Genomic DNA, 26451 nt, shown 5'->3' with positions numbered 1-26451 from the left:
AAACTAAACTGTTCTTATAATCTCATCTAAGATTTTATCAACACCTCTACCTTTCCCATTCTTCCTTTTGGGCATCTTATTCTCAGTAGCGGAACCTTTTATCAACCACATGACTTCTTCCGTTTCATGTCTTTTCCTGCATCTATGTTTCATGAACACTCTCCAAATTCCTTCAACGTTGTTAGGAGTTGCGAATGGATCTTCTATATCGTGATCTGAACTTAAAGTTGATAAAGAAGGTTGTTCACCTGCTAATGATGCCCAAGTGTCAACTCCACCTACACCACCTCCTAGTCCCTTGGTATCTTTTAATCGATCTTCATCGGATATCGAAGATACCACCTGAAATGAAGACGGAATTTCGAATGATCCAGATAAAAGTCGATGCGCTTTGATGTATTCAGGAAATGATCGTGTGGCTTTTCCTGTTATAACCGACTTCAAAGAAGGATGCGATGAAATTGCTGAAAGAAGATTGGAGATGTGGACTTGAAGGGGTGGATGAATGTGAACATATGGAAGGAGAGATGTGAGAGTATTGATATACTATTTCGATATTGAGAAACATCGACACTGTATGCCTATTGACAGATAATATGAGATAACTCACGTCAAATGGGATAATACCACTTCCATCGATATCAGAAGGAGGCAATCCGTTGTTTTCCGGTTCTAATGTGATACCAAGCATGAATTGATCGATCTGTACATTGCAAGTCAATCCATATTCCATATACGCGGATTCAATTTTGGATCGTCGACTTACCAAGAAAGAAGGTATCTCTTCCCCCTCTTCTCTTATCCATATTACCAAAGGATCGAATTTCTTCTCTGATTTAGTCATGTTCACATGGTCCACTTCTGCCAGCGAAACATCTTTTTGAGAGTCTGAGGGGATATCAATCTTCTTCTTGACCATGATATCACCTAACTTTACCCTTACTGGACTGCTGGCTTTCTCCAGTCCGGTGATAATCAAGACTTCAGGTCTTTCAATCTGCTCTTCACGCCATTTATACGCATTAGGAGGAGGGGGAGTGTCACCTGGAGTATCAGGCAGCGATGACAAATGAGTGATAGGTGGATGCATCAGCATGTCCACCAGCTCTTCCGGTTCGAGATCTTCATGAATTGACAAATAGTGAACGTGTAAACCAAATATCGATTTGACCATCTAATCAACAGAGAAATAAGCTTAACAAAACCCAACGGTAGCCAAGGATAACAGAAGTCTCACAGCTGTTATCATCCTTTCTACATTGACTATATCCATTTTCGTGACATCGATGACAATTCCACCTCTCCGTACGATCAGAGCAAGTAGCAGTATCGAGAAAAGCGAAGGGTTGATCGACCATCCTCGTGAGCCAAGGTGTGAGCTCACATATCGTAATAGCAGAGGGGTGAAAGATGGACTGCCAAGGTTCGGCAGCTCTGAGTATCCATCGATGGTCATATTGACATGATGCTATTCTCATGACTCGACTATATGATATGAGTAATGAAGAAGTGAACTATTCCTGTAGTTGCATCTCTTGTTTTTCATTCAAATGTAAACAACGGAAGATGGTGCAATCGAAAAGTGATGACGTGGGAATATTTTGATCATCATTTGTTATTGAAAACCACATCTCCCGAGGTCACTTGCTTGCGATTCATACATCATCATTGAATAGCTGGAACAACTGGACAACAACAGTGTATAGGACACATCATATCATCGACCCTCCCTGAGAGACAATACCTCAAATGTCTGATCCACCGACACAATTATCTCTTCCTCCAACTCTTCCCTACCCGATAACGATCACACGACTACTGGTATCCAACGGCACGCAAGTCAAGCGAGGATCTCCACTCCTCGAGTACTCATTCCTGTCTAAGGAACAGAGGGACGCTATCGCCAAACGGGAAAAGACAGGTAGGAGAGCAGATACTAGCAGAGGAGAAGTTGAAGGCAACGATCGATCTGGAACTTGGGACTGTTTGATAGAAGGTGAAGTTGTAAAATGGGAAAACTGGGCCGCAGTAGGGACGATAGCCGAAAGAAGACAAGCTGGGTACGCTGCCTTACGTCTGGTGAAATGTTCATATTCTTAGCTGACCAGTCTAGATTAGTCAACCACTATTGAATGTTTTCCAACCTTGTTCACATCCGGTTCAGCTACATGGAATGTGTGGAATCTGCGGTGCTGATTTGACCGAGTGAGCGAACTTGTCTTATGACTCTCGTAATATCTAGCTGACCATGCCTTCTGCCCTACCTAGAGACGACTATCTCTCTATTCCCGCTCCGGCTAGTATATCAAATCAAGCTGGACCATCAAGACATCCAGGTGGATTCGAAGTGACTCACGATTCCATGGGAGTGACAGTTTCAAAGAATGTAAACTCGCTTTGCTTGGCCCTCAGATATATGAGACGCAGCTGATGTCTGCTGCCCCCATCCACAGGAAGCCGAAAGGTTAGATAATCTAACTAGAGACGCTCTGTTATCGACCAGAAGATTATCTTTGATAGTTGATTTAGATCAAACTATCATACATACCACTGTTGATCCAACTGTAGCTGAATGGATGGAGGAAATTGAATTTGATCAAAGTTATAACAATGTGGAATCTTCATCACCTTCGCAATCTGAGACCAGATCAACTACGCCACCTTTGTCCCCCACGACTGCAGCAGGATCAGACGCACCGAATATGCGTCCCACAGAATCGACAACACCACCTACATCACCTCACATAGCTAATCTTGCTTTGCCCAAGATATCACCCCCTAGGAGATCGAAAGAGAAGAATCCAAATGCAGTGGCCTTGAAAGATGTAGCGAAATTTCAAATTGCAGATGATCTTCCTCCTGGATATACCAAACCACGTAGGAGACCAGGCCAGAAATGGATCGAAATGCAAGGTAGATGGTATTTCACTAAACCAAGGTAAGCTAAGTCATTCTGATTCTTTCTGTTCGAAGGAGCTTACGGATATGTTCAGACCTGGATTACAGAAGTTTCTCGATGAAATGTCCGAATTGTATGAAATGCACGTGTACACAATGGGAACAAGATCTTACGCAGATGCGATTTGTAATGTTATTGATCCAGATGGTAGGATCTTCGGTGGAAGGATATTAAGTAGGGATGAGAGTGGAAGTAAGCTGAATGTCAACAAGAACATGTAATAAGCTTGGCTGACAGGATTCCGCAGGTTTCAGTTCGAAAAATCTCAAAAGACTATTCCCGACAGATACTTCTATGGTAGTGGTCATTGATGATAGATCAGATGTGTGGGCAGATTGTCCAAATCTAGTCAAGGTCGTACCTTGTGAGCGCATTCATCCAACAATACTCAAATCACGCCTACATAGCTTTGTGTTTTCCTGTACGATGGCCAGAATCGCTGACATCTGTCGGCCTTAGATGACTTCTTTGTGGGGATAGGCGATATCAACTCCTCTTTCCTTCCCAAAAACAAATCAACTCCACCACCTTCGCCCACAGCAGGGTCTTCTCAAGCTCCGTCACCATCAACAACGTCCTCCTCATCAACTGAATCCACCCCTCCACCTGCCACGCCAGAGGGCGATGTACCTTCGGTTGAAGACGGACTCCTGCTGAAGGCGAAGTTGCTGGATGATCTTAGCGAGAGTAGGCCTTTAGCGAAAATGCAAGAACAATTGGAGCATGATACTGATCTGACAGACGGCTCGAAAGGGTCAGCAAAGGAAGAAAATGGATCGACAGACGAAACAATAAAGGAAACATCGACGGAACTGAACTATGCCATGAGAGAGGAAAACGGCCCTCAATCACATGTTTCAATTCCTACTCAATCTACAACTCCACCTAAACAGAGAAAGCCAATACTAAATCCCAACGATTATGAGCTCATTCGAGTTTCCAACGTGAGTGATTGTAGACCAACGGTGAACAAGCTCCATTGACTGATATCTTTATGATCAGATCTTACGTGAAGTGCATAATAGATTCTACAGAGCATACGATTCTTTGGAAGATTGGAGTCCCGAGAAATCCTTGCCTATGAGCTGCGATGTCGAAGTAGGTCGCCAGAACCCATTCATAAGGCATCTATAAAGCTAATCAGCTTCAAATTATACTCAGTTCATTATTCCTGAACTCAAGTCAAAGGTCCTGGAAGGATGTAACCTTGTTTTTTCGGGACTTATTCCCCAATCTGTAAATCCTGAGAAGTCAGTATCGATCGTACACTCGCCTGATTGTTCTCCATTGCACAGTCACAAGGGTCATTTGCTGAACCTTTCGTTTCTGATCTTGCAGTACCGAAATATGGCAAATGGCCGAAACGTTTGGTGCACTTTGTTCGTTATCTCTTCACCCTCGCATAACACATTGTGTGACTGCTATATTGAACACCGAAAAGACCTACAGAGCATCAAAGTTACCTGACGTGAAAATAGTATGGGCGAATTGGTTCTGGGATAGTGTCGCTTTATGGCATCGTCAAAGAGAAGATAGATACCTTGCCAAAAAGCTCGATGAAGACATACCATCCATGTCTTCTACCTCAACCTCGTCGCAGATTGGCACAGTCAACGAAGGGACTTCTGATGGTGAAGATGAAAACGATGTCAATGAAGAGAAGAACACCGGTGATGGGGAAGAAGGTGGGAATGCGGATGAACATGAAGATATGGATGATGATCAAAATGTCGGAACAGGTTGGGACGAAGGTGCAGATGCTGAATGGGAAGCATTCATGGCTGAAGATGATGATGAAGCTTCTGAGAGAGGTAGTATAAGGTCCATCGATAGGTGAGTTAGCTGTGCTTCAAAAAGTCCGTCCAGTCTTCAAGCTGAAGTCTATTTTGATGACAATCAGTGTTCCCTCCACACCAAGCAAGAAACGAGTGAGGTATGCGGATGAGGAGAGTTTACCCTTGGAGGTTTTTAAGGACCCTTCGCCGACGCAGTGAGTTTGCTTGGCGATACGATGTATTTATCTCCTGTCCCCAAAAGTAAGAGGTACATGGGAAATGGGGCTGAGCTAATCAAGGAATCTACATACAGTCCAGACGATCCAGCACCTAAAAGGCGAAAACCACTCTTACTAGAAGCTCCAGCAGAAAGTGACCTAGTACCGGAACAAAATCGATTCGAATACAAAGTATTTGCCAAGGGTAAGGCCAAACCTGAAAGTCAAGAGCAAGATCAAAGAATATCCGCAGAAGAGCCAGAAAACGAAATTGATGCGCAAAGTATTGCTGGAACGGAAGGTACAGAAGGGGAGGGCACGGAAGAGGATGAGTTTGCTATGATGGTGAGTATACTTCATTTGTCTAACGTTACAAAATTTACGATGACTAATGTTGTTTCAAGCTCATGGACAGTCTAGCTAATGATGAAGAGGCGGAGGAAGACGAAGGAGAATAAAGTTGATCTATGTAAATCTGTGCTTGTGATCTTTGTAGGTCTTAAGTAGTTTGTATCAGGTATCTTGGCATTATACATATCATATGCATGACAACACAACCATATCGTATTCTTTTGTTAATCAGCTATTTGACTTGACTGCATGTGGGAATGCGATTGTGGTTGCGATTGTGTTTGTGGTTGTGGTTGAGCGAATTGTCTTCTGTTTAATAAAACACCTTTAATAGCTCTTACTTCTTTCCTTACACTATCCCATTCTTCGCCTTTGACACCGCCCAGTCCATCTACGCCATTTGATTCGCCATTTTTACCTAAATGTTGAGAAAGACTACCCATCCCTACTGAATAGCCACCAAAGCCACCCGCCGGACGAGAGACGAATAGCTGACGATGGATGGAAGAGGTATACGATTCAAGAGTCGATATGAGCGATGTTCGAGTGGTAGAAGTTGAATCTAGCGCTGATGAAAGTGATTTAAGTCCAGCGGATAATGTTTGGAGGGATAGTATTGGACTAATCGACTGAAATGGGAGTGGGACCTCTGGGTGTTCATGGTGATCAGTCTGAGAAGAAGTTGAAGATGATGAGGAAGAAGAAGTGATTTCTTTCAAACTGGCTTGAGATTCTTTGGTAGATATTTCTTCTTTCCTCGATGATGATAATGATGATTTTTGATCCGCTCTGTTATTGTTATTGTTGCTGTCTTCACCATAGTCTGATTCCTCTGATCCGGAATGAGATTTGGTTGGAAGGGAATCAGAATTAGAATTAGGATATAATTTTGATCCACGTAATTTCTTTAAACCATTCACGAGTGAATTCACTCTTGTGAGTTGTTGATCCACGATCGCCTTTCTAGCTGAAAAACTCGAGTGTAATAATGGTAGTAAGAACACTGAACATAGGGCAGATAGAGTAGCTGATATTCCCAAGAACATAGAAAGGACATATGTTATTCTTCTTATAAACATAAGTGTTTTGAACGATGATGTTGATGATGATGATGAACTATTATTATAAGAGAAATTGTGTGGTCCCTACAAAAGTCAAACATGTCAGAATACAGTCTCACGCGAAATACGATATACCATAGCTGAGGTCCAAACGATAAGATTAGACGAAAATTGAACATGGACACTTACATTTCTAGGAGGTTGATATACATGAATTTCCCTTGGGTTTCGTTGATATTGCGAGGTGACATTCGTATTCGAACTCGTATTCGTATTTCCTCCTGTGTGAGCGTATACGTCTTGAGGGGGTGAAGCACCGAATAGCGGGTTGGTAGTTGCCGTCAGTGGAACAGTACTCGATGATGAGGATGATAGGATAGAATCAGGTGTGATGGGTGCAGCAGGCTGAGGCTGAGGTTCAGGTGGGGAAGGGGAAGGGGATGTTCCTGATGAAGGTGGGGGAGCACCGAATAATGGGTTATTCGTCGGGTCAGCATTGGAAGACCCACTTGATTGATCGTCTGGCATCTTGTTCAGATCTCAATAGGATGTAGTGGTACGTTGAGTTAAATAATTAGGGGATTGGGTTTTATCATATGCAAGAAGATCTTCAAGATGATTTGTTGGTTGTTGCCGGTTATAATGACATCTCCAAACACCCGACCCAGTCTGCGTGAAATTGTAAACAACCTTCTCTCTCTTATATACCCCATATCCCAACAACCAATCATTAACGATATCAACGAAACATGTCAGATATCATATCACCAACAATGCAGCCTTCAGCAGGTATGTGCATCTCTCATTCTCTCATTGAAGCACACACGTTACTTCGTTTCAGGCTTTTCGCTCGAACTTTACTTTGAGTCTCTCACTCCCTTTCGCAATTCCTCCTCTTCATCCCTTGTCCCTTTTCTGCCTATCCAACTACGCATCATGTTCAAGTGACGATCAGTAAAAAAACTAATATCTGACCTGTCCTCGTTTCCTCCGAAATTTACAGAAACGATGTTGGCGAGTACACAATTGAACCAAGTTACAGCTTTGGAAGCTCTAGAGCATTATAAGAAGAAAGATCCTACTAAGGGTGAGTCAAGGACATGCCATGTGTAAATTCACTCTGACCGTCAAACGTCAACCGTCAAATGTCAAACGTCAAATGTCAATTGTTTGAATGATATTGCGATTGACAAGTGAGCTGATGGAATGTACAACAAACCTCTATGATGATCTTTACCCCTCCCTCCCTCCCTCCCTCCCTCCCTCAATCACTCATTCACTCATTCACTCATTCACTCATTCACTCACTCATTCGCACAATGCGAATCTGCAGTGGTCGTAAGATTCAAGGGGATTGGATCAGCTCCAATAATGAAAAATAACGTGTTCAAAGCTACCGCGGGACATAAATTTCAAGCTGTCATTTCTTTTTTGAGACAGCAATTAGGTATGAAGAAAGATGAGCCATTAGTGAGTTGCAATATGTATGCAAATAGTGATGATTTCTCATTGATGATCGCTATTTTGCTAACCACCGGATACCACTGTTTATAGTTCACATATATCAACGCCGCTTTCGCACCTGCACCAGATGACACAGTCGGCAACCTGTTTAAATGCTTCGGTACAGAAGGTCATCTGATAGTCAATTATAGGTATGTCACTACTACCTACTATCATCGTTGATATATCATTTCCCTTGATCTCTTTGATAGACTGATCGACTGACTGACTGACTGTCTGTCTATCGTTCGATCAATAGTAATACTCAAGCATGGGCATAGCACCTTGATATGATAATGATAACGAAGTGGTGTATTTGTACATTGTAATTCGTATTTTGTCTTTTTGGGATGTAACGACATTTTAACGACCAATGTCATCAGAGCCTGAAGCATATCTTGCTGATCATGTGAAGAGATAGAACTTTCCAGTATATACTACTCCGAGATTACTCTAACCTCTCGTCCTTTGTCTCGCTCAAACAAATGGATTTGCGGCAAGACGATTAAACCTCTCATATTGATGCAAGCATATGCATTTATTTGACCGTTTTACTGTTTTGGTATTTTTTACTACTGATATTACTACTATACATTTCCCCCCCAATATTTCCAAAAGAAAGAATACTTTGATGGACAAAAAATACTGAAATCTTGACTCACACTCTCATCGCTTCTCTTTTTCATGCTTCTACGATATGCTCTCTTGTCCTTTTTACCTCTTGATGTGTTCTACTTCATGTACTTCCACTAAATCATGAAAACACTTACAACTACTCAATAATGACAATGACAACTAAACGAGGAACAACGGGTTTTAGGATACAAATGAATACTTGGCTGTATGAGATGATGAAAATGAGTTTTGATTGTTGAGGATGATACGGATGATATCGATAAGATTTGTTATAGATGCTATGAAGTATGTAGATGCTAATTCGTTTGTATGTCGGAAATGTGAGTCTAGTGACTACTTTTTTGAATTTCATGATATGACTTTGATATGAATTGATATGAGTCGGTCGTTGATGTGATATGATCGAGTCGGATTTTGATCGGATGCGGATTGGTTTCAGTTTGGTTTTGAGTGGATGGACTATCGTTTGTTTTGTACTTGATATCCGATAGTTGTAGTGTCATTTTTATATTAGTCTATATTGCTTTCCATTCCCCTTCTTTGACTTTGGTTGTTTATTCTTTAGTCGATATGTCTTTTCTGGGGGTCAGAACGAATTTAACCCCGTCTGACTTGTTCTCTCAACCACCCAACGTATTTAGCCAAGAATTGAACTTGTTCAAAACTTTCAATGGCTTTCAAACCTCTTCTGGATCTGATCATAGCTATAACTCTTTCTACTATACTCATAACGATTTGATGCTCCAGTTCAGCTGGTAATCCACCATTTGGGAATTGTCGTTTACTTGCTGATTCAACCAATAATAGGGAAGGATGAGGTTGAACGAAACCCATTTTTATAGCCCACGAACATGCCGTTAATCCCGCTCTACCAACCCCACCTAAAGAGACAAATCCGTTAATACGTAGGTTCTAACGAACGAAGAAACGACACCCGCTATGAGTATTCAAACTGACCTCGACAATGCACCAAAACGTTAATGCCTTGTAAAGAATATTTAGTAGTAATCAAAGTGATTTGTGAATCAAATAAAGCCATGTTAACGGGCGTGAAACCATCAGGCATTGGCACACTGAAAAATGAAAACAAGCAGAGGAGAAAAGTGTAAGTAAATTGTATCTCAGAAGAAAAAGCGAAAATGTCAAACACACCGGATCACGTCCAAGCCAGTTTCAAGTGCAACTTCACGGTATGTTTCCCATGGAACACCGAGCAGAGCAAGCTCAGTATCATCCAGACAGCTATTTATATGCATCATACACAATGAAAATGAGAAAGAAAGTTCAATACGTCAGCGATAATCCCTATGATTCGACGATATCATGAATGATCACTTACCAAACAAGACATCCCACGCCTTCAGATTTGATTCTTCTCAGATCGGTGGCTATGTCCCTACAGACAGGACCTCTACCTCTGCTTGGACCATCGAGCCGAAGTCGTTTACCTGGACAACTGCTCAATAACAGATTGCCCACAGCTCTGGGTTCAGATTGTTTTGGGTATCCAAAAAACTTTGAACCTGAGCTAGGGATATTCACCGAGTTCGGCGCGGAGGGCACATGAGAAAGAAGAAGGGATGGCACGTCGATGTTCGAGCCTAAGAGGAGGGGAGTCTGAGAGAAAGGTCCAGTCGGAGGAGGCATCACAATATGTTTCGATACGATTGGCAATAAATCCGCAGGGAAAAAAGGTGAAATGATAATCGGATGAGTATCAGATGTTTTTACCACAACTCCAAATACAGCCTGAGGACCTTGGGCGGCTCTAGCTTTGTTCAAATCGGGGACAGATGATGACATTCTGCTTGTAGGTGGAAGGCGTGCGGTTGGAGCTGGAGGAGCAATGACACCGGTCTCGACAGCTTCTTCGACCACCATAGCTTCATCCACTTTCCTTCGCTTCTCTTCTTCGAATGAGTCAGAGCTTGAAGGTCTCTTGGCCCCGCAAGATTGAGCCCTAGCGGAACTTCCCAACATTCCCGAGTCAGACAGATCTGTAGAAGCAAGAAGAGAACCGGAGTCACTCTGATCGACATCCATGGCAGATTCATCTTTTGACCATCCCAAAGAACCCGCTGAACTACTCAAGTCAGAGAGACTTCTCGCAGCTTTAACGGCATTAGGTGAAAGTTGCATGGACGGAACAGTGGGAGCATTGCCGGAGAGATTTGCGAATGAAAGTAGGGGAGAAGCCATAGCAGCTTTGATGTCAGCCTCCTGCTTCGCCAGAACATCATCCGTGGAGAAGGACATCGACGTTGTCGGGGAGGGCTGTGATGATTGATAAGATTCGACAGAAGAGGGATCAGTGTCATCGTCCGAACTCGAATCACGATGACCTCCTCGTCGACAAGCGAAAAACAACATCGCATTCATGGCGAGAAAACGTTCCAATTCAGCTTGTCGTTGCATGATACCGACGACGTGTTGCGGGTTAGCGAAAGACTGAGGTTGGTAGAAACATGTTGAACCGTTAGGACCGTGTTTCGACATATTATAACCGCTCTGAGGCCACTGAGAGCATAATCTCGCACATTCGTTGTATTTGCGATTTTCGGCTTCCGCCCATTCCCTTTTTCTGGCTAGTTGCGCTTCAGGAGAAAGCGCTTGCAGTTCCTCCATCGTCGGTTTGGAAACCTCCTGCGATGGACAGGCAGCAGCATACATAGGCGGCGGGGGACCAACAGTTTGGAGGGGTGGCGATTGAGCGGGAAGGGCGGACTTTGAAGGGGACTGAAGCGCATCCTTTCTTGTATGTTGCCCAAACGGTATTCCGATGCTCATGCCCGTGTTGACAACGGCCATGGCCATTTTCCCGACCCATGATGCTCGTGGAGCAGCAAGTTGACCGTTCGGAGAAATCGATTGAGCGTAATTCTCACTTGAATCTGAAGGGGCAAAAGGGAAAGAAGCTTGAGAAGAAGCAGGGGTCAACAATTGCGTAGGAGCTTGAGATAAGGAGCTCGATAGCGATCCAGAAGCGGGAGTGGAACGACCTGTGTCCGAGCCATTTTGCCGATAGAAGGAAGAATCGCCAGTATAGATTTGTGAATGCGAGGTTTGAAAACTGTCTACCGACGAAGCAGACGAATATGAAGCGACTGAGTTTTGTCTTGATGGTCCTGGTGGCGGTTGCTCAAAATCCATCGAAGTGGCACTCAAGTCTTCGAACGATAATCCCAAACCTTCGCCATTATCCAGCGCTTGACTCGGTTTCTTTAGTGGAATATTTGTGTTACTGCCCGAGCTGGCGGAAGGGAGATTCTTCACCCTTCTCTTGCTTTGTTGATGCTGATAACCACGGCTGGCGAAATGGGCAGCAGAGACATTGGGAGCAGACGCGTGCCTCATAGTGGGGGTAGTATTTCGCTGAGGAAAATAAGTTTGAGGCGGAGGGGTGGAAGTCGCTGCCCTAGACATGATGTTGATCTATGTTGAAAAGAAGGGTCGAAATAGGATGTGGGGGAGGGTGGCGAAGAAGTGCGGTGGCGATCAATGGCTATGATTGGTCGTGAACAAGGGAAATAGCCTCCGTTTTCTTCGCGCCTTGATGATGTTACCTAAAGAAGGTACACAGTTTGAGTACGTTTAGTCAAATTGACAAAAATGTGATGATGTGGAGCCCGAGTGGCAATATTCTTGGACCTTTTGCGATAGTGATATAGAGATTATATATATCAACCGTTGGTCGCAGATATGAAATGAACCTCCTTTCACTTCTTTCGGGTAGTGATAATGAACCTCTGTCGGCTATTGAGTGGAGGGTGGTGGTGCTGAAAGGATATTGGCCGGGTGAGGTTTATTGATGCGTCGCGAATTAGAAAGGTTTGTTACGTGGTATCTTGTCGAGTGAAAGGAGGTATACTGCGAACGTGAAAGACCTGTTGGTGGAGAAAGGAAAATCCGGTTCTTGTGATAATGTTGATTTGTGACGAATAACAATGGTATTGATGGTTATTCGTTTTGACCAAATTTATCCAGCCTTCTTGTGTGTGAGATGATATGATTTTCTACTATAAATTCTTAAAAACCCAAAAGGACGATTTCTTGTGCTGGTGAATTATGATAATAATGTTGGTATTCCGTTTGACCATTTGACGAACCACTGACTACTATGACTTTTGACTCCTTGAGAAAGAGTATCGAAAACAGATATGAAATCGTTGATGTATCCTGGTTTATTGTCCGGTTCCGATATAGTCGAGTGGCAAAAGAAAAGTTATTGAAAGACCTGATTTGGTGTAATGTGGGGTATAACTCAGCATATAGCTCGAGATGTCAGTGTAACAGAAATGAGTGGTGAGTTGGTAACGGAGGACATCTTGAGTATTTTGATCAGATAGTAGATAGATGTAAAGATATCGTGTATTGAGTTTTGGAAGAACCGTCGATATTAATCTATGGTAGAAGTTGAACGAGTATCCTTTTTTTCTTTCTCCTTTTTGGCCGATTGAGTAGTGAGTATTTATTAGTTTCTTTTCTTACGCTTTCTACGACGAGACCGCACTTTGATCGATCTAAAGCAGAAGTTACGATTGTCAATAACGAAGCATGCGAGGTATACCATTGTTGAACAGCTATCGGGTTGATTCGAGCTCTAATTAACTCAAATACTCACTTTACCGGCGGTATCCGGACTGCTCTTTTCCTCTTTCCTACTGTCTAGTTTATTTACGCTGCCCACCAGGTATCGCTCGGGGCTTATTTTCTGTCTGTATTCGCTGTGTTCGGTCAGTGATGCAGTGATGTGATATTCGTTATTGATGGGTTGAGTTGAATTAGTATCGGAAAGTGAAGATATGATCAGAGTGAGTGGCGAGTATGGGATGGGATAATATGATCATAACGATAATGACTCTGAACAGACCCTGAATCCCCCTTGGTGATGGTGAGGTGCAAAGTGTTATATGAGGGGAATCAATAACAGTCACATGTCTCAACCACTATGAACTGGGATCAGTGCTCAACATCGGGTGAGGTATTTAGCATAAAAGAGGTAATATACGGCAATACAAAATCCCCATTACAAAACAAAACAGGTATCAAAGGTAATTACAAAATATCTTTGAATTCCTCCGCGTGTTACCAAAAACCAAAGCCCATAGACCGGGATTGATCTCGGCAATATAAAGGGTGAGCTAGAAGTGGCACTTTTGCATCCGATGAGCTCATGAAATGGGAAAATGGAAAATATCTTAACGCCGACATTCAGGGTTTATTACCATTCCCATTTTTTATCCCAAAAATCCCATATTCCTCTGACAGGAGGGATGGTGCACATCATTTCAACTCGTCTTCATGTCATTCTTTATTCCTTTTACAGCCCATCATAACAAAATTGTTCTACTTAGGTTTGCAGTAGATCATTCACTTTAGGTTCTTCAATTGATTTCATATCGTTGAACATAACCCTTACATACGCAAGCCCCTTTAAAAGAAACAGAAAAAACGACTTTTGACCTTTTGAACACTCAAAACCAAATCAAATCATATCAGTCCAAAATGTCCGCCGATAAACTCCCCAAGGCTTTACAAGCTACCGAAGAGGATGTCCAACTCCTCCTTGCTGCCCAAGCTCACCTCGGTACCAAGAACTGTGACAGAACCATGGAACCTTATGTCTGGAAAAGACGAGCTGATGGTGGGTTCAACATTCTCGTTTGACAGAAAGGATGGGGAATGGAAGTATTTCTAGGTGAAGGGAACGGGGCAAATGGTTGCAGTATCAGGAGCGAGAGTGACGTAGATCCCATAGGAATGTCATCATGCGAGAGTGATGGGTGAGGAGGGGCTGCCAGAAAAAGGAAATTGCAAATTCGAGAATTGCATTTGGAAGGAAGAATGCCATTACCACAAATACTAACCTCTCTTTTACTTTTCGTAGGTATCAACGTCCTCAACGTAGGTAAAACTTGGGAGAAACTCGTGCTTGCCGCTCGAGTCCTCGCTACCATTGACAACCCCAACGACATCTGTGTGATCTCCGCTCGACCTTACGGTCACCGAGCTGTGCTCAAATACGCTTCTTTCACCGGTGCTCAAGCCATCGCCGGTCGATTCACCCCTGGTTCTTTCACCAATTACATCACCCGATCTTTCAAAGAACCCCGAGTCATCATCGTCACTGACCCCAGAGTTGACCACCAAGCCATCCGAGAGGCCGCTTACGTCAACATCCCCGTCATCGCTTTCTGTGACACCGACGCTTCTCTTAAATTCGTTGACATTGCTATTCCCGGTAACAACAAATCCCGACACTCTGTCGGTCTCCTCTGGTACCTCCTCTGTCGAGAAGTCCTTCGATTGAAGGGACAAGTCGCCCGAGGTCCCACCGGTCCCTCAGGATGGGATGTCCTTCCCGATTTATTCTTCTACAGAGACCCTGAGGAGATTGAACGAGAAGCAGCCGAAAAGGCAGCCGCCGCCGCCGCTGCTGAGGGTGGTGATGCCGATGCCGCCGCTACCTCTGCCGCCGCTGGTGTCTCCGCTGAATGGGACGCTGGAAACGCCGCCGATGCCGTCCTTGCCGCTCAACCCACCGACCAAGGTGAGTACTCGCGTACAAAATAATGCACGGTTGAATACTGACGAATGGTCATCATGTAGCTCTTGACTGGTCCGCTGAACCTACCTCAGGTGACTGGACCGCTGAGCCCGCTCAAGACGCCGCCGGTGGTTGGTAAACAATGTCATCGTCAATATGGGAGAAGAAGTGTCACATCCTTACTAAAAGTGATTAGCGGGGGTTTTATCTTACGAAATCATTAATTTGAACTTTTGTTTAGGTATATATCAATCACTGCTTGCATTTTTTTGGGTTTGTGGAACTTTTTTTTAATATATGTGATATGAATAATGCTATTACAATACATGCTATCTGGATTTGCAGGCACAATGCGGTATTGGTGTTGTGTTTATAATTCAATCACTCCATTGTTCGAAACGTCAACGCTTCCGGCATATCATACAATGATAACACGTCAAACAGTAACATTTCGTGTGCGCTGTGCTATACTAGTAGAAGTCGAAGAAGTCGAGAATGGATTAGACAATCGTGGGTCTTGCCTGATTTTCTTCTTGTCTTCTAGCGTATCATAGCATCTCCCGCTGTGCATACTTTGCATTTTCTTGCCCGTTCGGTATTTGGATGCGATGATCACCATGCGTCACTTAGTTGGAATGTTCAATGAATGAGTTAATAGAGGAGTTCGGACCAGACCGATTTCCCGTCCTTTCCCCGGATATTCCGGATCTCTCATGATGGTGAGATATGATGACATATCCAATTCATTCTTCAGTCGTTATGGGGAACATTCTTACAAATCACAATTCGCATACGCATTCACAATCCTATTGTGAGACTGCTACTGTAGTAAGCGTTTGATAGTACATAAAGAGAGAACTGGTCTTTGCTCTCACGTTGTGTCTCTTTCTCTTCAACTCAGATACATAACCACCAGTAGTTAGTCAATGATCATCACCCGATCATTTTGTATCCACTCGACACGTTATCTCCTCAGATCCAACTCAACACTTCATCGTAACTTTTCTTTAACAAGTACGGTCACTGAATCGTTATTGCCCAAGATGTCATCTTCGTCATCACTACAACCCGCTGAAAGACCAGAATCATTTTCGTCTTCTGACTTAAAACCGAAATTACATCTATATACCGCTGGAACACCTAATGGATATAAACCAAGTATCCTATTAGAAGAATTACATGCTGCATATCCCGATTCGAAAGAACTGGTATACGATTTTATTCCCATAAGATTCTCTGAAACGGATCAGAAAAAACCTGAATTCTTATCTATCAACCCGAACGGTAGGATACCCGCCCTCGTAGATGATAACGTGCAAAATCCGATCAATGGACAAAGTCATAACGTCTGGGAATCAGCGAGTATCTTACTTTGGTTAACTGAACGATATGACGAAGAAAATAAATTCACTTTTGATGATCCAATTTTGAGATCCGATATCTTGAGTTGGATCTTCTTCGCTCATGGTGGTGTAGGACCTATGCAAGGTCAAGCTAATCATTTCTTGTGAGTTATTCTTTCATCTCCAATTCGGTATACAAGTCTTATACCACAGGTTGCGGGAGGGCTACCTGTTCGATCTCACGATTCCTCACAGTCCTATTAATCTGATCCTCGATCATTTCATCCGCTCCTCATGTTAATCACACATATTAACTTGCGCTGACATTTCGATGTGACACAGCCGATACGCACCTGAGAAAATCCCATACGGAATCAAGAGGTATCAAGAAGAGACTGCACGACTTTATTCAGTCTTGGAAGACCGATTGAAGGATCCTGAAAGTAAAGGTTATCTCGTCGGTGGGAAATTCACCATTGCAGATATCAACGGTGAGTAACTCTCTTCATCTTCATCTTCGTTCCAATCCCATCTCGGCAGTGTCACTCTTCACCTCCTCACCTCTCACTTAAGCAATCGTACTCGTACTCGTGCTGATCGTCTACATATCGTCATACAGTTTTTCCTTGGGTACGATCATACGCATGGGCAGGAGTAGATATCACCCCTTTCCCAAACGTGAAGAAATGGATCGACACCATCGAAGCTAGACCCGCTGTTTATAAAGGTTTAGGTGTACCTGCAAGAGGCAAGAAATTGACCAAAGAAGAAGAAGAAGAGAAAGCAAGAGAATCCGCAAAGGCTTTCAACTTCGGTAGCAAGTAAGTTAACCCAAGTCCCAAACTAGAACTTGGGGGCTGGGGAATGACAGATTGGTACCTGGTCGAGAATCTGAAAAGAATGGAAATGGAAAAAGAAATATCTGTATTGAGGGAAGAGATAAAAACAGTATGTGACTGAGAAGGAAATCTATAAAAGCAGAAATATATGTTTGTTTTTTCTGTCGACATATCTTGTACAATCGAATGAATGATACCGAATCGAATGAATGAATGTGAAATGTAGACGAGATCATTGAATGATGGACCGCTACAATTCCCCACTGAAGTGGCAGACGGTACTTGACTTTCGATCTTTCAATTGTCGTGTAGTATATCTACATTTGCAATAGTTTGAGCTTTGTTTCTGAGCGAGAGCGACAAAAGGTTTAAGGTGATCCTATAGCTTTCAGGTCGATGAGTTATAGTGAACATCGATCGCTTTGCATGGTACCGTCAGTAATGAGACCTCTCCACTGTCAAGCTGAATTACCTGTCGACATCTTCTCCCTCTAAGCGCTTGCTAGTGAATTGAGTCAATAATGTCATCAACACGAAGTCTCATTTCTTCTCTCTTCGTCTGCGTAGTCGCGAGATCACTCAAATACGCCAGAATCGAAGAGCCCGTAGCTAAGATACGAACATGTTACTCAATCACGTCAATTTTCTTTCCCATATCCCCCATATCCCCACCACTCCATGAACTCTCACGAAACCCCCATCACCCATGCTTTCGTTTTCGGTTTGTAATATGGTATCATGCATCAAACCACCATAAGAGACTATGGTACAACTTCCACACCTAAACTCCTTGCAGTACCCAATACGCCTCTAGCTATCCTTTCTTCACCCAATCCTTTCAAATCTTCATCTTGACATTTCACTTTGGCAATTTCGTAAACGTGCTTCAGTGATAATTTCGTTCCAGTAGATTTAGTCATTGCTTCTCCTGAACCTTTATTCAATCCTAAAGTTTTCTTGATCAACCATGATACGGGTGGTGTACGAGTTTGGAAAGAGAATGTTCGATCGGGATTAATCGTTATTAACGTTGGTATGGGTAATAAAGGTGTAAACGTTGCTGTCCGTGCGTTACTACATATATATCACATATAATTAATTAGTAGATCGCCAAATGGATTGGAAGATATAGAAACCAAGTACTAACAATTCTTTACAGAAATCCATGGCTTTGACTCCTCTGGCACCTAACGCAGGACCCACGGGCGGTGTAGGTGTAGCTTTGCCAGCCGGTACCACTATTTTCTATAATCGCAGCACAGCAGTACAGATGATCAGCGTTGTTCATAGCTCTCTCTCTCTCTCTCTTCTCGGCGCAGCCTCCGGGAGATAGTGCTGACGGTAGATAGGACACTTACTACCAGTTGTGATGTCACTGCCTTGGACATGGTGGGAATATCTTATGAGAATGATAATGAGATGGGTGGATGGATAGATGAAATGATAGTGTCGCTTCTTCCTCGAGCTTCAGAGGTTGGCCTTGTTAAGTCTACTTCTGATCGGTCGTTTCGTTATCACTGGTATCGTATCTCTCAGCGCTTGATCTGATCTGGGGATTATACGTGTTGTTGACGACGTTGATATAGTATCATATAACCTCAACAAACGTTGATTGTAATCCAGTTCCTTCAGCTGCAACAATTCGTTCGAAATCTTTAAATGGTTTACTGAATTAAAGTTTTGTCTCCCCCTCCACTCGCGACGATCATCCTCTCATTCAAAGATGATGATGATGAAGAAGATGATGATGATGATCGACTATCATACACTTGAACGTATTGGTATTCTTCATCGTACGTAGTCATAGACCCCGCAAGTACTGGTCGTCTTGACACCAGGACACTGCCAGTCTGATTCTCAACCTCAACGCGACACACCACGATGTCATCCAAAATAATCATATCACTCATTCGACCCCTCCTTCCTTATATCCCTTTACTCCCCACACCCGTCTTATCACTTTTCCCTTCCCTCTTATTACACTTGACGACCCACCCATCGCCTAGTCCGACCACGTTCTTATCTGCATCTACAACTCATCCATTACATACTCCTATCATATTCACTGCAATATCTATACCCATCATCTACGTATTAGGTTTGATAAGCGGCAACGTATCTTGGGTAGATAGATTGTGGCCTTTTTATACACCTTTCTGTACTGGTTTGATATTATTCTGGATATCACACAACGTCGACGGAGTGGTTTATGGACATAACCTACCTAGAGTCATACTTATGTTTGGATTACAAGTGAGTATTGTTATCTTTACACTTCCTTCTTTCCTTTCACTCCTGCTTCTCTCATTAGTCTCTATAGCTCTACACTTCTCTCTCACTTCCTCTCACAATGCACCAAATAGACGGATGATGAATGACTGCCTCTCAGATTCTCTGGTCTTTGAGATTACTCTCGCACGCGTTAAAACGTGATTTTTACGATCTCAAATCAGAAGATTATCGATACACAGTATTCCGAAAACTTGTCCCCAAACCCGTATTCTCTCTAATACACATATTCGTCATTGCCATCGCCCAACCTCTACTATTACTATGTTTGAGTTTTCCAGTGTACGCAGTATCTTCACTCCCACCTTCTGAACTCGCTTCTACTGGATCAATCGGTATTTCTTTCGGATCAATATCATCTTACTTACCTAACAAATACAGGAATTCAGCTCCTGAACAAACGGTTATATTGAATATATCAGATTTAGTTATTACCATACTGGCTATCGGGTGTCTAATAACGGAATTCATAGTCGATAGGAAAATGTATAAATATCAATCTTCAAAACATCAATTAATCGATCAACTTCTTTCAGATCAATTAATCCATCCTGATTCGAACTCAACCGAAAATTCACCATTGAATACACAGTCGACTAAGAAAGGTTGGCCAAAAGCTACACCGTATCCGAAATCGCATTATCCAGGATTCCCTATCAATGGACCTTGGAGATATTCTAGGCATCCAAATTTCGCTGCTGAACAGTTATTTTGGGTTACACAAGCTCTGTTCGTTATTGCCGGAGCTCAATCCAGTGGTGTAACAAGGAGATCTTGGGGTGATGGTATGGTCTGGGGTCCATGTTTCGCTGTGAGTGTCCCTGATTGATACATGCGGATCGCGGCGAGTGAGGATGTGGGAACGTGCTTAACGAATCGAGCAACCCAAAAGCTGACACTGAAATGATTATATTTAGTTGAGTATACTGTTTTGTTCAAGTACATTCTTGACCGAGTGGATAACAAGTCGCAAAGTGAGTTGAACCGCTCTCATTTTCTTTCTTGCTGTTATAGCGAGCACTACTTAACCACATATTCAGTTCCCGGTTTACAAATCGTATAGAAGGGTCATAGGACAGTTCTTACCTCAAGAAACTGTCATAAATCTGTTAATAGGTACGATTACAGGAAGCAGGAAGAAGAACTTGGAAAATGTTTATGGGCAATGATTGTTGATTGGGGACGTGGATCTCATTAGGGATAAGAAGAAGTAAGATGTCGATGTTATTCATACTCATGCTCATGCAAAAGTACTTTGTTGTCTCGTGTCGTCATCAGAGTAAGGACTACTTTGTGCAAGATGGGAACTTGACATATTCAACGAGGCTGTTACCGATATTCGGAGTGGTTATATTTGGATTCCATCCACAATCACATATTATGAGAAAGACCCAAGCCAGGAATGAAAAGGACTAGTACTTGAAATTCCCACTGACTTTACCTAATAAGAACTGACCATATTCCACTTGTTCTTTCTCTTTAATTTCTTTGCCTTCTTCCGCTGCTTTCCTCTTTGCCGCATCTAGGAGTTTCACTTTCGCCTTGAAGTTTGGTTCGTAGAAAAACGGTATAGATACTCTATAAGTCGGTGATTTATGTATGACTCTATGTAAAGTAGCAGGATATAAACCACCTGTCCAGATTTCCCACATTTCTCCAATGTTCACTACGATGCAGCCGTCAATAGGATGAGCGGCGATCCAATGTGGGGATGGGAATGGAGAGAGGACCTGGAGTGAATTAGGGATCGGATCTGCGTGTAATAGACTATACAGGTGGAATTAACGAGCGTTCGCTTTCATCAAAGGGGTGCAAGGCGAGATACAAAATACGAAACCACGACGAGTGAAGTTGATGGAAGGAAGAACGTGTATAAACATGCTAAAAGTTTTAACTCACGTTAAACATCCATAATCCTTGTGTTCACCACATGATATACCATCTGCGCCCTCAGGTAAAGGTGGATAACCTGTTTGCATTCGTTGAATTAGCTTGTCGTCGTTTTTCACACCTACTGGTGACCTTCATAATCGCGATCTTCCAACAGTCACATATTTCCTTTTGACCGCCATGAGACAGGCCTTGCGAGTCAAGCCATTCAAAGAATTACACTCACCGATAACCCTCATTACCCAGAAACTATTATCAACCATTCCATCCAATTCCTCCCATTCATCCTGATTCATTCCTAGTCCATCAGCCATAGCGTGCATAACAGCGTTTCCTAATATCTTCATCTTCTCAACCCATTTTTCCAATTTCACTTGGAAGTCTTCGGGTCGAATAGGCCATTGATTATGTCCTTCCAATGGACGTAAACGTGGGTTTCCATTGCTGTTGGAGGTTGAAGATGAAGGTGTAGATGGAGAGCGGGGTGAGTAGGGTGAAGGTGCATAAAAATCAAGTCCTTCATGATGATCTGCTTTTCCTTGAGTCACATTCTGATGTAGTTTCTGGTATCCTACACCATATTTTTCATATTTATTTATTTCACGGTAGAGGGGAAATCAGCGAGATACTTTGACCCACATGACTATTGAGATAATAATATTGTGAGGAATGAGAAAATATAAATTCACCTCTTACACCATCACTATTTTCCAAACTTATACTCTCTTTCTCTCCGTTCGGTCTATCGAAAAACTCTCTTCCCAGATCAAGGGCTTGATCCATGTCACTTTTGGTGAGATACGAATCGACGCGCAAGTAGAAAAATCCAATATCCCTACATGCCTCGTGTATTTTCACGGCAGTTTCTTTCCTCCTTTCCGCTAGATCGATTTCTGATACTTCAGATATAACATGAGGTAGGAGTGATGATGAAGGGAGATACGGTAATGGATCTATAATTGGTAACGAATTGATTTCTGACATGTTTCTTGGAACGCAAAATGGATTCTGAACGTCGTGTATGGATAAGCTTAAGCTGAGAAATGCAGGTAATGTTTGATGAGCTCGCTGACTCCTATATATATATATATACATGTTTTTATACATGTTTCATACCACTGGCTCTGTCCCGTCAGCGTTTATTCAACCACGATGCAATCTCAGATTCCCAATATGAGGCGTTAACCGTAAGCGCTACATTGTGAGATTGGCAGCGATACTCGAGTAACCTTTGCATCCTCTTATCATCAAAATGGGTAACAAACCATCGCATCTCATCAAACAACTCGAATCGGATATCACCGGCTATAGAAGGGGGAGGGGAGAGTAGAACTACCCCATATGGTCCACACGTGGGGTGTGTCAGAGTGAAAGGGCTCTGATTACGTCATGATAATCTCCCACAAAACGCTTTCACCAACCCTCTCGATGGGAAAAACAACACCAGCTCACATACATTACCTCCTGTTCAATATCTTCTCCATCGTAACCAACCGCAGCTCATAAGCAACAACAATCAAGCCTGATATCATCATGGAAGGAGTGAGTAAACTCTTGTAGATTCTGTGGAAACCTATCCTGACGATATTCGATAGAACATAGACAACGCCAAACAATTTCTGAACTCTGAACAAGGGCAAGAGATGAAGCAACAGCTTTTCGATAAGGAAGGTATGTTCTTCTTTCATTTCCCACTTTTTCTTGACCTAGTCGATACGATTTCTTCAATATCTATCCTTCCTGAGATTCTTATCCTGTCTGACGTTTGACGTTATAAACCATTTCCGTTTTAATTAGGTAATCAACCTACCGGAGATCCTCAAACTGATTCACCTTCATACGATTATCAAGGTAATGAAGGTGAACCAGGACAATACGGTCAAGAAGGTCAATTCGGCGCTGTCACTGGAAAAGGCTTCGGTGGTGGTTTCTCAGGTAACAACCAAGATCAAAATCAAGAGGGAAAAAAAGCATCTGAGACTAGTGCTTACGAAGGTATGCAACTTGATGATAGTGAGTTATCTCCTACATCATAAACTACCTAATTGTGCAGAGAATGTGCTAAATTCGTATATGTCTACGTGATTCAGGCACTTCATCAGGTGGATGGGGTGGTAGCGGTGCCAAAGTCTTCAACAGAGAGAACCAAATGGCTGCAGACCAGAATCAAGGAAATGACAACTACAATGATGATGATGATCATCATAAGGAAGGTGTCAAGACCGGTTACTCAACTCCTGGTTATAGACGAGAAGGTGATGATGATGAAGAGAACGCTAAGAGATTAAACCAAAATGTAAGTTTATCTTCATTGCTGTTACCAGCCCAATGAAAGCCTATCAACAATGACGGATTGATGGAAATCTATAAATGAGAATAATAATAAAAAGAGGCATCCGCTAACCATCAGCATCATCATGATATCTCATAGGTTTACGGTCAACAATCCGATGATAGAGGTTCAACAGGTAACGATTACAATGAAGCTAATATCTAATCCACTATACTATCGATTTGAAATGGGTCGTAGAGTGACGTATGACTAGTGGGATGCTAGAATGAAATGGATGGTAGGAATTCATGCAGCATTTGCTTCGTCAACACAATGAATAGCTGAACATGGATATCTGATTGAGCCCGGTAAGATATCACCTGACAAAGTGATATCGTCAATCGCCCAAAGATAAGTCAGTTCCTTACTTCGATTCTTGCGTTGAACTTCCCAGATGATCGTTGGCGTAGAACATAATCTTGACCCATCTTTCAAATATGTGAACTCCGATTTTTCTTTTTCAGATAATTCCCATAGTCGTTCCTTAATTCGATGATTGCATCTTGAAGGTTTGATATCGGACATCATCCTCGTAATAGGTAAATCTTGAAGTTCGTCTATTTCATGTTCCCCACATACCATACTCCCTGTTTGAGCAAAGTTCGTTACTATACTTCGAATGACTTTCTTTTGTTTATCACTATACGGATCAAAATACTCATTGCTCTCTTGACCTTGTTTGGAATTTGGACAATCTGCCATCCTACAATGCGGAAAAATACTTTCCAAATCATGTTTGTTTCTGAAGGTCACACTCCTATCAGTCTTATCAGTCTCATCAGTCTTCTTGGTCCTAGTCGTTGTCATCTTCTTTGCCTTGTCAAGCGCTTCTGGATCTGGAGTCTTGACGGGATCATCAATCGTGCCGGAATTATCATTCGTATCAGGGTCATCGTCGACAATACCTTTGTACAGATTTTTATCCCATTCACAAGTTGCTCTGATGAACTGTTCGATGCTTCTGATTTCTTCGGGAGTTCTACCGTCTTTCCATGTCTCTAGCCGATCAACTTGATGTACTCCGGCAATATAGTGAGATTCACAACCACTTGACATAGGCCTCTGACTTGCGTCTGTGGCGATCGTGTGGATTACCCCAGTCAGCCACGAACCGAATGGAAAAGTATTAATGGTATGTCATTGGGATAAGCTTCTCTTGTATCGGAGTGAAAGGCAAAGGAAGGCATGGTGCACCAATCTGTGTGGGTGGTGTCGATGAAAGAAGCAGGAGGTGACTGGAGAGGGTGTTATCAAAAAGTCGTCAAATTAAGCACTCACTCTCCCCATTGGCTGCAATGAAGATAAACTCATTAGTGTCCAGGTAAGTAATGCTTGTGAGACGGAACGACTTACGTTGTGTCTGATATTGCGTTTCGTCTGAAGATTCGCCTGGTTCTGTACAGAGGAAACCAGCGTTCATACATATACCCTCGGAATGGAAATGATTTGATTTTACTGTACCTCGCATATCTGTATCATGATACACAGTGTATTTGAACTTTTTCTTATTCGCAGAAGTACCTTGTCCTTCTCCTTCTCCGACTCCTTCACTTTCTCCTTCATCCTCATCTTCAGTCTCAGGATTTTCTACCCATCCTTTATGTTTCTGCGATTTTTTCCAATGTCTTTGGTCTTCAGGTACAGTAGACCTAGTAGATAGTAGACGACTCTCGCCATAAGTGCTCAATGCAGTGGGTTGGATCCGACACCCGCGAACGGGTCTAAGACTGCCGCTAGGTCTATCGGTGTGGGTTTTTCGTGGTCGTAGTTCAGGCATGACTTCTTGACGTCCAGTGGCTCAGCTTAAAAGGGAAAAAAAAATGGAAAAATAGCATTGTCACTCATTGTATATATTGGATTTCGTCCAGTCAAGTTGCCCGATGAGCAGTGACAAAGTTGAGCGGAGTGAGTCTTCTGATGTAAATAGAAACAAAAGTGGCTTTTGAGAATTGAAGACCGCTCTTCATTAGAAAGGAAAATAGCCTTCTTTCACCTTACAAAGGCCCGAGGCTAAACGCAGAGAGAAGACATAAACGCTTTCGAGTTTCAGTAGATCTTTGCTCCTTTATGTGGTGCGGCATTGTCTTCGTTTTCGTGTGTGGATATCCTTCATCTTTGGCGAATCCCGGGGACGAGCAGCTATATCTTCAGCTTAGAGCCCTTGTACCTCTTTGCACCATACAGTACCATTTTCGCATGAATATAGCACATGAATATCGCAAAGCCCGGTTTGATTGACATTCAACACGTGATTTTGGTTTATTGATAATGCTATGTTATACCGGGTTAAATGTACTTTGCATGAGATAATCATATCAATACATTTCTCTAACCATAGATTACATCTTGAATGTCTTTGGTCGTTCAGTATAAAAATAACAATACATGCCAGAAGGAAACTGGACACTTTGATCAAGATGTTGTGCCTTTGAGTATTCTTCTTGAACTCGTACTGGCTTTACTGTATTCCGGATCAATGCAGTCAGATCCCTGAAATCTGAAATGCAAAGTCATGCCAATTGTCATTTTAACAGTTGACAAACAGAGAGACTGAATCTGTCAGCACTATCTCATTGCGATACTGTAAGTGCGATGTTTGGACACTAATTTGGCATGCAATACAAGAGACAGTTCCGACCTCTTCTTCCGGGTTCCCCAATTGGAACAACTGCGAACTAGTCTTAGGCCTGTGGATGGCCAGGACAGCC

General features: G+C 42.7%; 12 protein-coding genes across 12 annotated transcripts; 6 read left to right on the top strand and 6 right to left on the bottom strand.

Moving 5' to 3' along the window:
- Positions 1–3: 3 nt before the first annotated feature.
- IL334_007406 (uncharacterized protein) lies at positions 4–1456 on the bottom strand (the record flags this gene model as incomplete). The annotated part of the gene is made up of 4 exons (XM_062939096.1): positions 4–546; positions 611–703; positions 767–1174; positions 1238–1456. The coding sequence occupies 4 exons, from the start codon at positions 1454–1456 to the stop codon at positions 4–6; spliced, it is 1263 nt and encodes a 420-aa protein (XP_062795147.1).
- A 293-nt stretch (positions 1457–1749) lies between these two features.
- On the top strand, positions 1750–5410 carry IL334_007405 (uncharacterized protein; the record flags this gene model as incomplete). The annotated part of the gene is made up of 13 exons (XM_062939095.1): positions 1750–2060; positions 2119–2205; positions 2269–2386; positions 2454–2938; positions 2994–3151; positions 3207–3323; positions 3419–3903; positions 3962–4057; positions 4121–4209; positions 4298–4792; positions 4860–4949; positions 5048–5297; positions 5357–5410. The coding sequence occupies 13 exons, from the start codon at positions 1750–1752 to the stop codon at positions 5408–5410; spliced, it is 2835 nt and encodes a 944-aa protein (XP_062795146.1).
- A 117-nt stretch (positions 5411–5527) lies between these two features.
- On the bottom strand, positions 5528–6892 carry IL334_007404 (uncharacterized protein; the record flags this gene model as incomplete). The annotated part of the gene is made up of 2 exons (XM_062939094.1): positions 5528–6448; positions 6554–6892. The coding sequence occupies 2 exons, from the start codon at positions 6890–6892 to the stop codon at positions 5528–5530; spliced, it is 1260 nt and encodes a 419-aa protein (XP_062795145.1).
- A 221-nt stretch (positions 6893–7113) lies between these two features.
- On the top strand, positions 7114–8148 carry IL334_007403 (ubiquitin-like protein ATG12; the record flags this gene model as incomplete). The annotated part of the gene is made up of 5 exons (XM_062939093.1): positions 7114–7153; positions 7368–7451; positions 7698–7834; positions 7919–8019; positions 8127–8148. The coding sequence occupies 5 exons, from the start codon at positions 7114–7116 to the stop codon at positions 8146–8148; spliced, it is 384 nt and encodes a 127-aa protein (XP_062795144.1).
- Positions 8149–9100: 952 nt separating this feature from the next.
- Positions 9101–11926, bottom strand: IL334_007402 (uncharacterized protein; the record flags this gene model as incomplete). Its single annotated transcript, XM_062939092.1, has 4 exons — positions 9101–9384; positions 9461–9576; positions 9656–9745; positions 9843–11926. The coding sequence occupies 4 exons, from the start codon at positions 11924–11926 to the stop codon at positions 9101–9103; spliced, it is 2574 nt and encodes an 857-aa protein (XP_062795143.1).
- A 2082-nt stretch (positions 11927–14008) lies between these two features.
- IL334_007401 (40S ribosomal protein S0) lies at positions 14009–15189 on the top strand (the record flags this gene model as incomplete). The annotated part of the gene is made up of 3 exons (XM_062939091.1): positions 14009–14147; positions 14391–15053; positions 15113–15189. 3 exons carry the CDS (start codon positions 14009–14011, stop codon positions 15187–15189), a joined length of 879 nt encoding a protein of 292 aa, XP_062795142.1.
- A 904-nt stretch (positions 15190–16093) lies between these two features.
- On the top strand, positions 16094–17349 carry IL334_007400 (uncharacterized protein; the record flags this gene model as incomplete). Its single annotated transcript, XM_062939090.1, has 4 exons — positions 16094–16557; positions 16736–16884; positions 17013–17214; positions 17265–17349. 4 exons carry the CDS (start codon positions 16094–16096, stop codon positions 17347–17349), a joined length of 900 nt encoding a protein of 299 aa, XP_062795141.1.
- Positions 17350–17993: 644 nt separating this feature from the next.
- IL334_007399 (ribosomal protein L11) lies at positions 17994–18620 on the bottom strand (the record flags this gene model as incomplete). Its single annotated transcript, XM_062939089.1, has 3 exons — positions 17994–18306; positions 18380–18477; positions 18591–18620. The coding sequence occupies 3 exons, from the start codon at positions 18618–18620 to the stop codon at positions 17994–17996; spliced, it is 441 nt and encodes a 146-aa protein (XP_062795140.1).
- Positions 18621–19113: 493 nt separating this feature from the next.
- IL334_007398 (uncharacterized protein) lies at positions 19114–20690 on the top strand (the record flags this gene model as incomplete). The annotated part of the gene is made up of 4 exons (XM_062939088.1): positions 19114–19485; positions 19622–20332; positions 20439–20495; positions 20562–20690. The coding sequence occupies 4 exons, from the start codon at positions 19114–19116 to the stop codon at positions 20688–20690; spliced, it is 1269 nt and encodes a 422-aa protein (XP_062795139.1).
- A 243-nt stretch (positions 20691–20933) lies between these two features.
- Positions 20934–22395, bottom strand: IL334_007397 (uncharacterized protein; the record flags this gene model as incomplete). Its single annotated transcript, XM_062939087.1, has 4 exons — positions 20934–21288; positions 21421–21490; positions 21638–21982; positions 22101–22395. 4 exons carry the CDS (start codon positions 22393–22395, stop codon positions 20934–20936), a joined length of 1065 nt encoding a protein of 354 aa, XP_062795138.1.
- Positions 22396–22944: 549 nt separating this feature from the next.
- IL334_007396 (uncharacterized protein) lies at positions 22945–23908 on the top strand (the record flags this gene model as incomplete). Its single annotated transcript, XM_062939086.1, has 5 exons — positions 22945–22953; positions 23007–23082; positions 23209–23424; positions 23502–23707; positions 23843–23908. 5 exons carry the CDS (start codon positions 22945–22947, stop codon positions 23906–23908), a joined length of 573 nt encoding a protein of 190 aa, XP_062795137.1.
- An 81-nt stretch (positions 23909–23989) lies between these two features.
- On the bottom strand, positions 23990–25520 carry IL334_007395 (uncharacterized protein; the record flags this gene model as incomplete). The annotated part of the gene is made up of 3 exons (XM_062939085.1): positions 23990–24816; positions 25022–25033; positions 25097–25520. The coding sequence occupies 3 exons, from the start codon at positions 25518–25520 to the stop codon at positions 23990–23992; spliced, it is 1263 nt and encodes a 420-aa protein (XP_062795136.1).
- Positions 25521–26451: the final 931 nt, after the last annotated feature.

Source organism: Kwoniella shivajii, chromosome 10 (genome assembly GCF_035658355.1).
Source record: "Kwoniella shivajii chromosome 10, complete sequence".
Taxonomy (NCBI): domain Eukaryota; kingdom Fungi; phylum Basidiomycota; class Tremellomycetes; order Tremellales; family Cryptococcaceae; genus Kwoniella; species Kwoniella shivajii.
Note: the sequence above shows the minus strand (reverse complement) of the source record. Positions and strands in the feature narration are given on the sequence as shown.